At 45.8% G+C, this 11,702-nt stretch overlaps 2 protein-coding genes across 2 annotated transcripts in view; both read left to right on the plus strand.

Moving 5' to 3' along the window:
* LOC144480811 (uncharacterized) overlaps window positions 1-11,702 on the plus strand; it is a 992,083-nt gene that overhangs the window by 921,093 nt on the left and 59,288 nt on the right. The window lies entirely within an intron of this gene.
* Window positions 3,223-11,702, plus strand: part of LOC144480927 (uncharacterized) — a 13,729-nt gene continuing 5,249 nt past the window's right edge. The window contains exons 1-2 of the mRNA XM_078200551.1: window positions 3,223-3,806; window positions 4,674-5,483. Coding sequence (XP_078056677.1) covers window positions 5,017-5,483 — 467 coding nt within the window. The 5' untranslated portion in view covers window positions 3,223-3,806; window positions 4,674-5,016. The remainder of the gene's footprint in view (window positions 3,807-4,673; window positions 5,484-11,702) is intronic.

An 11,702-nucleotide genomic window follows, 5' to 3' on the forward strand; every position in this document is an offset into this window, starting at 1 on the left:
TCTCCCCAGTGTGAGTGCGTTGATGAGCAGTGAGGATTGATAACTGCCTGAAACTCTTTCCACAGTATGTGCAAATAAATGGCTTCTCCTCCGTGTGAATTCGCTGATGTGACAGGAGGCCGGATGAATTGGTGAATTCCCTCCCACACATGGAACAGGTGAACGGCCTTTCCCCAGTGTGAACTCGCCTGTGTGCACTGAGGTTGGATGAAGACCTGAACCTCTTTCCACAGGAAGTGCAGCTGAACGGTCTCTCCTCTGTGTGAACTCGCTGGTGTGACAGCAGGTTAGATGACAGAGTGAATCTCTTACCACACACAGAACAGGTGAATGGCTTCTCTCCTGTGTGAATTCGCTGGTGTGACCAAAGACCAGATGGCCCAGCAAAATCCTTCCCACACAAGGAGCAGGTGAACGATCTCTCCCCAGTGTGAACTCGCTGATGTGCACTGAGGTTGGATGAACATGAGAACCGCTTTCCACAGGTGGAGCAGCTGAATGGCCTCTCCTCAGTGTGAGTTCGCTGGTGTAACAGCAGGTGAGATGAGGTAGTGAATCCTTTCCCACACACAGAACAGATGAATGGCCACTCTCCAGTGTGACTGTGTCTATGGTTTTCCAGCAAGTATGGATAATTGAATCCTTTACCACAATCATCACATTTCCATGGTTTCTTCATTTTCCCAGCCCCAATGTGACTGTGTCGATGGGTTTCCAACCGGGATGGATAATTGAATCCTTTACCACAATCCTCACATTTCCACGGTTTGTCCACGGTGCTGTTGTCCTTCTGTCTCTCCAGGTTGGATGATTAGTTGAAGCCTCATCCACATACACACCATGTGTATGGTTTCTCCCCACTGTGAATGGTGTGATGTTTTTCAGGCTGTGTAACTGGTTAAAACTCTATCCACAGTCAGTTCACTGGAGCACTCTCACTTGGGTGTGTGTGTGTGTGTCTCAGTTCTTTATCTGTCACATTGAATTTTGAAATTTTCTTCCACTGACAAAACAGGGAATGATTTTTCCCTCCACTGTCAAAAGCAATCATATTCAGGTCATGATGAATCGAATGGCTCTGTCAGAACTTGACCTGAAATTTAGTTTGAGTTTCCTGTCTGTGAATCCTCCTCATCAAGTTTCCTGCAAAAAGAGTTTTAAAAAACTGCTTCAGAACTGACAATTTCAGTTTCCACGAAACATTTCTCCATCTCATTTATCTTGAGCTGTAATCCCCATCCCACACACTCTCTCTTGTCCCTGAGCTGAAATCAAACTCATTGCCTCATCTCCACTCTGAGCCCAGCTCCCTCTCCCTCCAGCTGGATTCAGTCCTCCAGACCATGTACAGATTGAGAGTACAATCAAGGAGTCAATTATTTTCCTTCCAAGTCAGGGGACGTGCAGCCCCACTGACTCTGTTGTTACCACACATGTGCTCTGCTCACCAATGAAACACCACCGTGACCATTAACATGGGCCTGTTCCGAGGAAAGGCTCCATTTTATTTGTGCCACAACAGCAGCGGAATTACCTCCTGCACAGGGACAAAGGTATCATCAGTCACAGAAAATAATTGCAGCTGGTGTCTCAAACCTCATTTTACCATTTGCTCCCAGACCTTCTCAATTCAATTTTGAAATGCAAACTGAATTCTGGCATTATGGGGTAAATTAAAACACATTTTAATGGTCATTTTCAGAATGACTATTCCCGAGAATTAATTCCCAAGTCAGTGAATTAAAATTCTCATCAGCAATGTAGGCAGCACAGTGGTTAGCACTGCTGCCTCACAGCTCCAGGGACCTGGGTTCAATTCCCAACTTGGGTCACTGTCCGTGTGGAGTCTGCCCGTTCTCCCCATGTCTGCGTGGGTTTTCTCCAGATGCTCCGGTTTCCTCCCATCGTCCAAAGATATGCCAGTTAGGTGCATTGGCTATGCTAAATTGCCCCTTAGTGTCCTGGGATGAGTAGGTTCGAGGGATTAGCAGGTTACATATGTGGGGTTATGGGAAGACGGCTTAGGTGGGATTGTTGTTGGTGCAGACTCGATGGGCCGAATAATCTCCTTCAGCACTGCAGGGATTCTATGAAATACTTTGGGAGAATTGCTATTTCAATGGGCATTTTCACATGCTATAAAATGATTTTTCAAAACAAATTAATACTTTAATGATTAATAAATAAAAAGTATTTCATAAAACAACCACCCAGTGTGGGGTTCAGGATTCTAACTCAGGGTTTCTGAGCTCCAGGAACCACTAACTGAACCAGCCGGGAATTGTCTCCACAAAACTTTCCCAACTCCCTCCCGGGAAAAAGCTGCAAACCCGGGAGCTGCAGCTTTTTACTGGGGGTGTTGGGGCCTCCAGCGGGTGTTTGTGAATCCTCCCCGCCCACCTCCCAGGGTTTCCTTCCTTCCCAGAGATCAGAGTCCTCATTGATTTGAGGCCAAAGTGTAACCTCTTATTTATTGTCCCCCTTCTCCGGGCGGCACGGTAGCACAGTGGTTAGCACTGCTGCTTCACAGCTCCAGGGTCCCGGGTTCGATTCCCGGCTTGGGTCACTGTCTGTGTGGAGTTTGCACATTCTCCTCGTGTCTGCGTGGGTTTCCTCCGGTTTCCTCCCACAGTCCAAAGATGTGCGGGTTAGGTTGATTGGCCAGGTTAAAAATTGCCCCTTAGAATCCTGGGATGTGTAGGTTAGAGGGATTAGCGGGTAAATATGTGGGGATAGGGCCTGGGTGGGATTGTGGTCGGTGCAGACTCGATGGGCCGAATGGCCTCCTTCTGCACTGTAGGGTTTCTATTCTATTTCTATTCTATTCTCCCCCATCCTCTGATGTGAACCATCCTCCAGTGGCTGAGCCAGGATGGGGCCGTTAACCTGGGCCTGTTCCCGGGAGGGAGAAGCCCCGCAGCTGCAAACCAGGGAGCTGACAATGATTCTGAAGGGTTTGCGGATCCACAAAGTGTTTCCAAATCCTCCCAGCCACCGCCGAACGCTGACTCCGCTTCTCCGGGACAAACAAGCGCCAAGGACAGCAATGACACTGCGCATGCTCCACATCACAATGCCCGGGCACTGATTGACGGCAACTCCGGACCAATAGAAAGAGGGGGCGGGGCTGGAGGACCGAGCCGGAGCGGCTGGTCCTCCAACCAATCGGAGTGAATGAGGGGCGGGACCTGAAGCATGCGCAGTGCGGGTAATGGCGACGGACGGTTTAGAAAATTGAACATCATCAACTATCTCCCTCTGTTCAGACCCGGGAATGAAGCCCAGCAGGACCCGAGAATGAAGCCCAGCAGGACCCGAGAATGAAGCCCAGCAGGACCCGAGAATGAAGCCCAGCAGGACCCGAGAATGAAGCCCAGCAGGACCCGAGAATGAAGCCCAGCAGGACCCGAGGACTCATCAGCCCACAGCTCCAACAGTTTGCTGAGGACCACTTCCCTGGGAATTGTGCTTTTTCAGAGTTCATCCCACACTCCTGTTTTCTGATTTCCAGCTGTTTCTGAGTTTTAACTGTATCCTCTATTGTGAACATCGAGGCAAAATACTTGTTCAATTCATCTCCCAGCTCCTTATTTTTCATCATCAATTCCTGGACTCACTTTCTATGAGACAGTTAAGAAATGAGGTCGAGCAAGTGACTGAAGTGTCAGTCAGGGAGCACTATTGGGAGCACCAATAGTTTCAAAATAGTTCTGGAAAAAGATAGGACAGGTCCACCGGTCAAGGCCCTAAACTGGAGCAGGGCCACTTTTGTGGGCATTCGGCAGGATCTAGCAGATGTCGATTAGGTGAGTTTGTTTGAAGGGAAAGGAATGACTGGCAAATGGGAGGTTTTAAAAGTGTGATATCAAGAGTCCAGGGGCAGTATATTCCTGTTAAGATGAAGGGAAAGAATGGTAAATTTAGGGTTCTCTGGCAGACAAGGGACATTGAGGCTCTGGTCAGGTAAAAGAAGGAAGCATACATTGGGTTTAGGCAATCGGGGACAATTGAATCACTCTGACTATAAAAAAGTGTAAGAAAATACTGAAGAGGGAAATCAGGAGGACAAAAAAGGTTATAATATGGATCTGGCAGGTAAGATTAAAGAAAATTCCAAGAGGTTCTATCGCTATATTAAGAGTAAAAGGGTGGCTAGAGAGAGAATAGATCCCCTTAAAAATCAGTATGGCCATCTGTGTGTGGAGCCACAGGAGATGGGTGAGATTTTTAATGAATACTTCTCCTCTGTGTTTACTGCGGAGAGCACCATGGGTGCGAAAGAAATAAGGGAAACAAGTGGTGATGTCTTGGGCATACGCATGTTACTTGGGAGGAGGTATCTGCAGCCTTATAAAAGCAAATTACTGCGGATGCTGGAATCTGAAACCAAGAGAGAAAATGCTGGAAAATCTCAGCCGGTCTGGTAGCATCTGTAAGGAGAGAAAAGAGCTGATGTTTCTTGTCTCGATGACCCTTTGTCAAAGCTCTGAAACATCAGTTCTTTTCTCTCCATACAGATGCTGCCAGACCTGCTGAGAATGGGGAGAGAGTGTGTGGGATGGAGATTTACAGCTTTTGGGGAATGAGAGAGGAAAGAATGTTCCGTAGAAATTGTCTGTTCTGAATTTCTATCCTGTACTGACACTGCTGACTTTTGGAAACTTATTTTCCAGGATATTGAAAGAGGAATCACAGGCTGAAATCTCAAACGTCACGTCGAGATCTGACAGAGTGATATTCCTTGGGACCTCAATATCATCGGACTTTGAATCCAGAAGGAGAAATGATTGTCCAGTCTGTCGATTTGAAAAGATTTGAAATGTCAGTGTGAGTGAAAAAGAAGGGATTCACTCGAATGAAAGTGTTCCAATGCACTGACTAAAGAGCTTTAACCAGTTACACAGCCTGAATAAATATCACACCATTCACAGCGGGTGGAGACTGTAATCTTGTTCTGTGTGTGGACGAAGTTTCAACTAATTGTCCACCCAAGAGAGAGGCAAGGACACCTGCACCATGGAGAAACCATGGAAATGTGTGGACTGTGGGAAAAGATACAGAGCCCCATCTCTGCTGGCAGCTCATCGGCGCAGCCACACTGGGGAGAGGCCATTCACCTGCTCTCAGTGTGAGAAGGGATTCACTTCTTTATCCAGCCTGCAGACACACGAGCGAGTTCACACTGGGGAGAGGCCATTCACCTGCTCTCAATGTGGGAAGGGATTCACACAGTCATCCCACCTGCAGACACACCAGCGAGTTCACACTGGGGAGAGATCATTCACCTGCTCTCAGTATGGGAAGGGATTCACTCAGTTATCCAGCCTGCAGACACGCCAGCGAGTTCACACTGGGGAGAGGCCATTCACCTGCTCTCAGTGTGGGAAGGGATTCACTTGTTCATCTAACCTGCGGACACACCAGCGAGTTCACACTGGGGAGAAACCATTCACCTGCTCTCAGTGTGGGAAGGGATTCACTCAGTTATCCGCCCTGCGGAGACACCAGCAAGTTCACACTGGGGAGAGACCATTCACCTGCTCTCAGTGTGAGAAGGGATTCACTCAGTTATCCAGCCTGCAGAGACACCAGCGAGTTCACACTGGGGAGAGGCCGTTCACCTGCTCTCAGTGTGGGAAGGGATTCATTCAGTTATCCAGCCTGCAGACACACCAGCGAGTTCACACTGGGGAGAGACCATTCACCTGCTCTCAGTGTGAGAAGGGTTTCAGAGTTTCATCCCAGCTGCTGAGACACCAACAAGTTCACGAGTGATTCCAGGGGTTGGATTCTGCTGTTATTGTTTCTGCTCTCAATTACATCCAGGACTGCATTTTGTTCATTCTCACAGTTGGTCAATGGGAAGGGTCAGAGGGTTTCTTTGTGCTGGACTGGCCGGTCTCAGCCTCCAGTGGGCTGATGCTCTTTGAGTCTTTTTGTGAATACCTGGTTTCAAATGTCACAAGGATCACAGAGTGACAGGGTGTTAGGAAGTTTAGAGATATTTAGTCAGAAGAAAACAGAGGTTGGCAGTGCAAAGGTACATTTCTGAATGGAGGGCTGTGACAAGTGACATTCCTCAGGGATCAGTGCTGGGACCTTTGCTGTTTGTGATATATATAAATGATTTGGAGGAAAATGTAACTGGTTTGATTGGTAAGTTTGTGGACGACACAAAGGTTGGTGGAATTGCGGATAGCGATGGGGACCGGCAGAGGATACAGCAGGATATAGATCAGTTGGAGACTTGGGTGGAGAGATGGCAGATGAAGTTTAATCCGGAAAAATGTGAGGTAATGCATTTTGGAAGGTCTAATACAAAGAACAATACAGCCCAGGAACAAGCCCTTCGGCCCTCCAAGCCTGCGCTACTCATGTGCCCAACTAGACCAACTAATACAGATGGGAAATATACAGTAAATGGCAGAACCCTTCGGAGTATTCCTAGGCAGAAGGATCTGGGTGTACAGGTACACAGGTCATTGAAAGTGGCAATGCAGGTGGAGAAGATAATCAAGAAGGCATACGGCATGCTTGCCTTCATTGGCTGGGGCATTGAGTTTAAAAATTGGCAAGTCATGTTGCAGCTTTATAGAATCTTAGTTAGACCGCACTTGGAATCTAGTGTTCAATTCTGGTCACCACACTACCAGAAGGATGTGGAGGCTTTGGAGAGGGTACGGAAAATATTAATCAGGATGTTGCCTGGTGTGGAGGGCATTAGCTATGAGGAGAGGTTGGAGAAACTTGGTTTGTTCTCACTGGAACGACGGAGGTTAAGGGGCGACCTGATAGAAGTCTACAATATTATGAGGGGCATGGACAGAGTGGATAATCAGAAGCTTTTTCCCAGGGTGGAAGAGTCAATTACGAGGGTCATAGGTTTAAGGTGCGAGGGGCGAGGTTTAAAGGAGATGTACAAGGCACGTTTTTTACACGGAGAGTGGTGGGTGCCTGGAACTCGTTGCCGGGGAAGGTAGTGGAAGCAGATACGATAGTGACTTTTAAGATGTGTCTTGACAAATATATGAATAGCATAGGAATAGAGGGATATGGTCCCCGGAAAGGTAGGGGGTTTTAGTTCAGACAGGCAGCATGGGTGCCGCAGGCTTGGAGGGCCAAAGAGCTTGTTTCTGTGCTGTAATTTTCTTTGTTCTTCATTCTGTTTGGAACATCCCAAATGCCCATCCAATTTCCTTTTTAATTGTTTATTGTCTCCACTTCCTCCACCCTCGTAGGCAGCGAGTTTCAGGTCATTACCATTCGCTGCATCAGAATATTCTTCCTCACATCTCCGCCCCCACTCCCACTCCATCCCCCCCCACCCCCCACTCCCCCCTCCCACTCCCCCCCCTTGCATCTCTGACCCAAAACAAGCAATCTTTGTGTCATCCGCAAACTTACTAATCAGACCAGCTACATCTTCTTCCAAATCATTTATATATATCACAAACAGCAGAGATCCCAGTACAGAGCCCTGCGGAACACCACTAGTCACAGAGCTCCAATCAGAAAAAGACCCCTCCACTGCTACCCTCTGTCTTCTATGGCCAAGCCAGTTCTGTACCCATCTAGCTAGTTCCCGTGAGATTTAACCTTTTGCACCAGCCTGCCATGAGGGACCTTGTCAAATGCTTTACTAAAATCCACGTGGACGACATCCACGGCCCTTCCCTCGTCAGTCATTTTTGTCACCTCCTCAAAAAACTCAACCAAATTTGTGAGGCATGACCTCCCTCGCACAAAACAATGTTGTCGATCGCTAATGAGATTATTCAGTTCTAAATGTGTACAGATCCTATCTCTAAGAATCTTCTCCAACAATTTCCCTACCACGTCAAGCTCACTGGCCTATAATTACCAGAGTTATCCTTGCTACCCTTCTTAAATAACGGGACCACATTTGCTATTCTCCAATCCTCTGGGACCTCACCTGTGTCCAATGAAGAAACAAAGATTTCTGTTAGAGGCCCAGCAATTTCATCTCTTGTCTCTCTCAGTAACTGGAAGTCCCTTCCTAACAGCATTGTGGGTGTACGTACACCTCACGCATTGCAACAGTTCAAGAAGGCACCCTTGGGGGGGTTGGGTTGACCATGGCCATGGCAGCTATATACAGCCACATATTCTGTTATAATTGAAGGACTGCAGATTGAATGTGAGGCATTGTGGGACTGGACTATCTTGACCATATTCCTGTGACTGCCCGGAAACACGTGTCTATTTTAGTTTATAATTGAGGATTTCTGGGAATAAGTTAAATGCGGAAATATTAAGCATCGCCTGGAGGAATTTGGAATAACTGAGAATTTTATCCCCAGATAAAGAACAAAGATTTTGCCGGTGTTTGGCTAGAACGTGTTTGGGATTTTAAATCAACAAAGATGTTGCCTCTAAAATCAGTCCTTGTCGGTTGGCTTTAAAAAGGTTCAGTTATAATGAAGGATCTTGTATCTTATTTTAATCAAGGAGTTGTGAGCTTGTAGTGCTCTGTCGCTTTAAGAAGCTACAGCTGCGAGAGACAATGCTGAAGATTCATTGTTTGAAATTTACGAGCTGTGAGAATCTGTGTGTTTTGTTTGTTTTCTGTGGATGTTTGTAGATATGTTTTATCATTGTTTTGGGCTACATTTGTTAAGGTTTATCTTTCTGGGGAATTAACCTCACCTTGAGTCTTTAATTAAAGGCATTTTTGGAAGTTTAAAAACAGAATCACAAGAACACTTCAGTAATTAATTTTGGTTATTGTTGTTGTAAAGCACATGCTAAGTTTCTCTGTTTGTGTGTGGATGATATTTGTGGGATGAATGCTTCAAGCTTTGAGGTTTTCTGTCTGTGATTTAAATCAAACAGATTTTTAAAAAAGGAAGTGTGATCAATAAAACTTTTTTTGTTCAGAAGTTATGAACCTGGAGCCATATTTACTGGCCAGAGACAGGATTCCAGGATATTTTACTAAACATGTGGGAATTTTAATCCGGATACAATTCACCCATGTGAGAATGAGAGTTTTAATTTGTAATGGTTATTTAAAATTTGACACATGTGAAATGATTCTGACCAATCCTGTGTTGGATTGATCTTGGGTTAAACTTCCTGTCAGGTCCAAAGATTTATTCCTGACGCAAGTAACACAAAGAAAAGGAAAATTCTGGAATTGGATACTGAAGAAAAGAGTTTAAAAAGAGAGAGCATTAAATAGAAATGATTCCCAGATCATGTGGTCATTCGATTAAAACAAAGGAAGAGTGCTGACGTCCATTTGAGAACTTTTAATCCACCCCATTTCTAACTAAGGGAGTCGATGTACAAAGAAAACCCAAGAAAGACCCCCCCCGAAGGGGGGGTCTGGAAAGCATCATGATGAGGGCACCTGTCCATGAGATGATCACAAAGCCCCATGATGCCCAGATACTAATTTTATTGAGCCTATAATGTATGTAATCTATCACCATTCTGATTGGATTGTGTCCAGCCGGGATGGGCTGAGTAACTGGATAAGAATTGATGATATTCTGTGTTGGGTGGAGTTACACATGGTCAGCCCCTGTGGCTTCTCCCCGCTGGCCTAACTCAATAAACTGTTTGTCGATTGAATCAGGCACAACACACTGGGTACATTACCACTTCATCCTTGGGAGTGGCCTGATAGGCCGTGGTCCAGACTAAATGTGGCCTTTGGGGGGCCTTTCATGAATCACATGTGTTTGGTCATTGTAAATGTGCATTCAAAATGGTTGGAAGCACAGATCATGAGTAATATTCCAGCTCCTGTGACAACAGAGAAGCTCTGTCAAATTTTCACTTGCCCTGGGATACCAGATTGGCTTGTTTCAGATAACAACACTCTGTTTACAAGTGAGGTGTTTCAGGAATTCCTGTAAAGGAATGGTCTACGTCATGTGCGTACTGCACCGTTTCATCTGGCTACAAATGGTCTTCATGATGTGGAGATGCTGGCGTTGGACTGGGGTAAACACAGTCAGAAGTTTAACAACAACAGGTTAAAGTCCAATAGGTTTATTTGTTAGCAAATGCATTTGTTAGCTCGTGGCATTTGCTAACAAATGAACCTGTTGGACTTTAACCTGGTGTTGTCAAACTTCTTACTGTACAAATGGTCTCGCAGAAAGAGCTGTTCAAAGTCTGAAGGAGGGATTGAAAAGAATGGCAGGCGATACTTTAGGAACAAGCTCTCAAGATTTTTGTTCCAGTTTCGCATCACACCACAATCCACAACCGGACTCTCCTGTGGAATTTTTTGGTCGAAGGTTGAAGTCTCATCTGGATCTGCTTCATCCAGATCTCAGAGCAAAAGTGAGCAGGAGACAAGAGAAGCAGAAGGAGGGACACGACTGCCACGCCAAAAAGAGGCAGTTCAAACCGGGTGATCAGGTTTACATCAGAAACTTTGGGAGTAACCAAAGGTGGTTACCGGGAATAATTTTAAACCAAAGTGGTCCAGTATCTTGGGTGGTGAGACTGTAAAACAGAAGAGTTGTTCGCAGACACCAAGACCATATTCGCTTGCGGTGTGACCCCGAGTCAGGAACAGTTTCAGAGTCAGCAACCATTACTGAGAACATGGCAGAGGGTCATGCTGCTGTGGATGTTCACCAGGAAATGGTTCCAGCTTTGCCAGTTGACTCTGCTGTGGGAGTGGAAGAGGAATGTTCATGTACAGATTCTCAAACTACCTCTTCATCTCCCATTCCAGAAACACCATTACAAGATTTACCAGTGGTATTGTACAGGTCGCAATGCAACCACAAAGCTCCTGACAGACTTCCGTATTGTTAAAGACATTACTTTGTTGTATTTCTGTCCTGATGGGGGATTGAAATTTAAGGGGAGGAGAAGTGTTACAGAGTGTTCTTCACAACCTCTCTCCCTTCTGAGCACGTGCAGGCTTTGGGCGGGGTTTCAGTCTGCAAGTCCAGGCTGGTTCCAATGCTCCTGTTTCCTTTTGTTTGCCAATGATTTTTAAACTTTGTTATTTATTTATATAAAGAACATCCTGCTTTTAACAATGCATTTGACTACCTTATTTGTGACTGAAGTTCCCACAATTGTAAAGCAGGAGATTAGTTAAATGGACAGCCTGAATTGAGAGACAATTAAAGAATAAATGATTCATTAATACAGATGTTAGGCTGGAAATGTAAATTTGAATACAAAAGTTTATAACGTTTAGAATTATAAAGATATAAAGAATGGTTAAAATGCTGTGAGAATTATAAAATGTTCCCTTCTGAACCCAACAGAATAGAAAAAACAGATAACAAGACTTGTTAGGATGGCCTGGTGGCACACTGGTTAGCTCTGCTGCCTCAGCGCCAGGGACCTGGGTTTGATTCCCGGCTTGGGTGACTCTGTGGAGTTTGCACGTTGTTCCCGTGTCTGCCTGGTTTTCTTCCGGGAGCTCTGGTTTCCTCCCACAGTCCGAAAGATGTGCTGGTTAGGTGCATTGACCATGCTAAATTCTCCCTCAGTGTACCCGAACAGATGCCAGAGTGCGGTGACTGGGGGATTTTCCCAGGAACTTCATTTATTAGTGTCACAAGTCGGCTTACATTAACACTGCATTGAAGTTACTCTGAAAAGCAGCATGTCTTTCGGACTGTGGGAGGAAACCGGAGCACCCGAAGGAAACCCACGCAGACACGGGGAGAATGTGCATACTGTGACCCAAGCCGGGAGTC

The sequence above is a fragment of the Mustelus asterias genome, chromosome 30, assembly GCF_964213995.1.
Source record: "Mustelus asterias chromosome 30, sMusAst1.hap1.1, whole genome shotgun sequence".
NCBI lineage: Eukaryota > Metazoa > Chordata > Chondrichthyes > Carcharhiniformes > Triakidae > Mustelus > Mustelus asterias.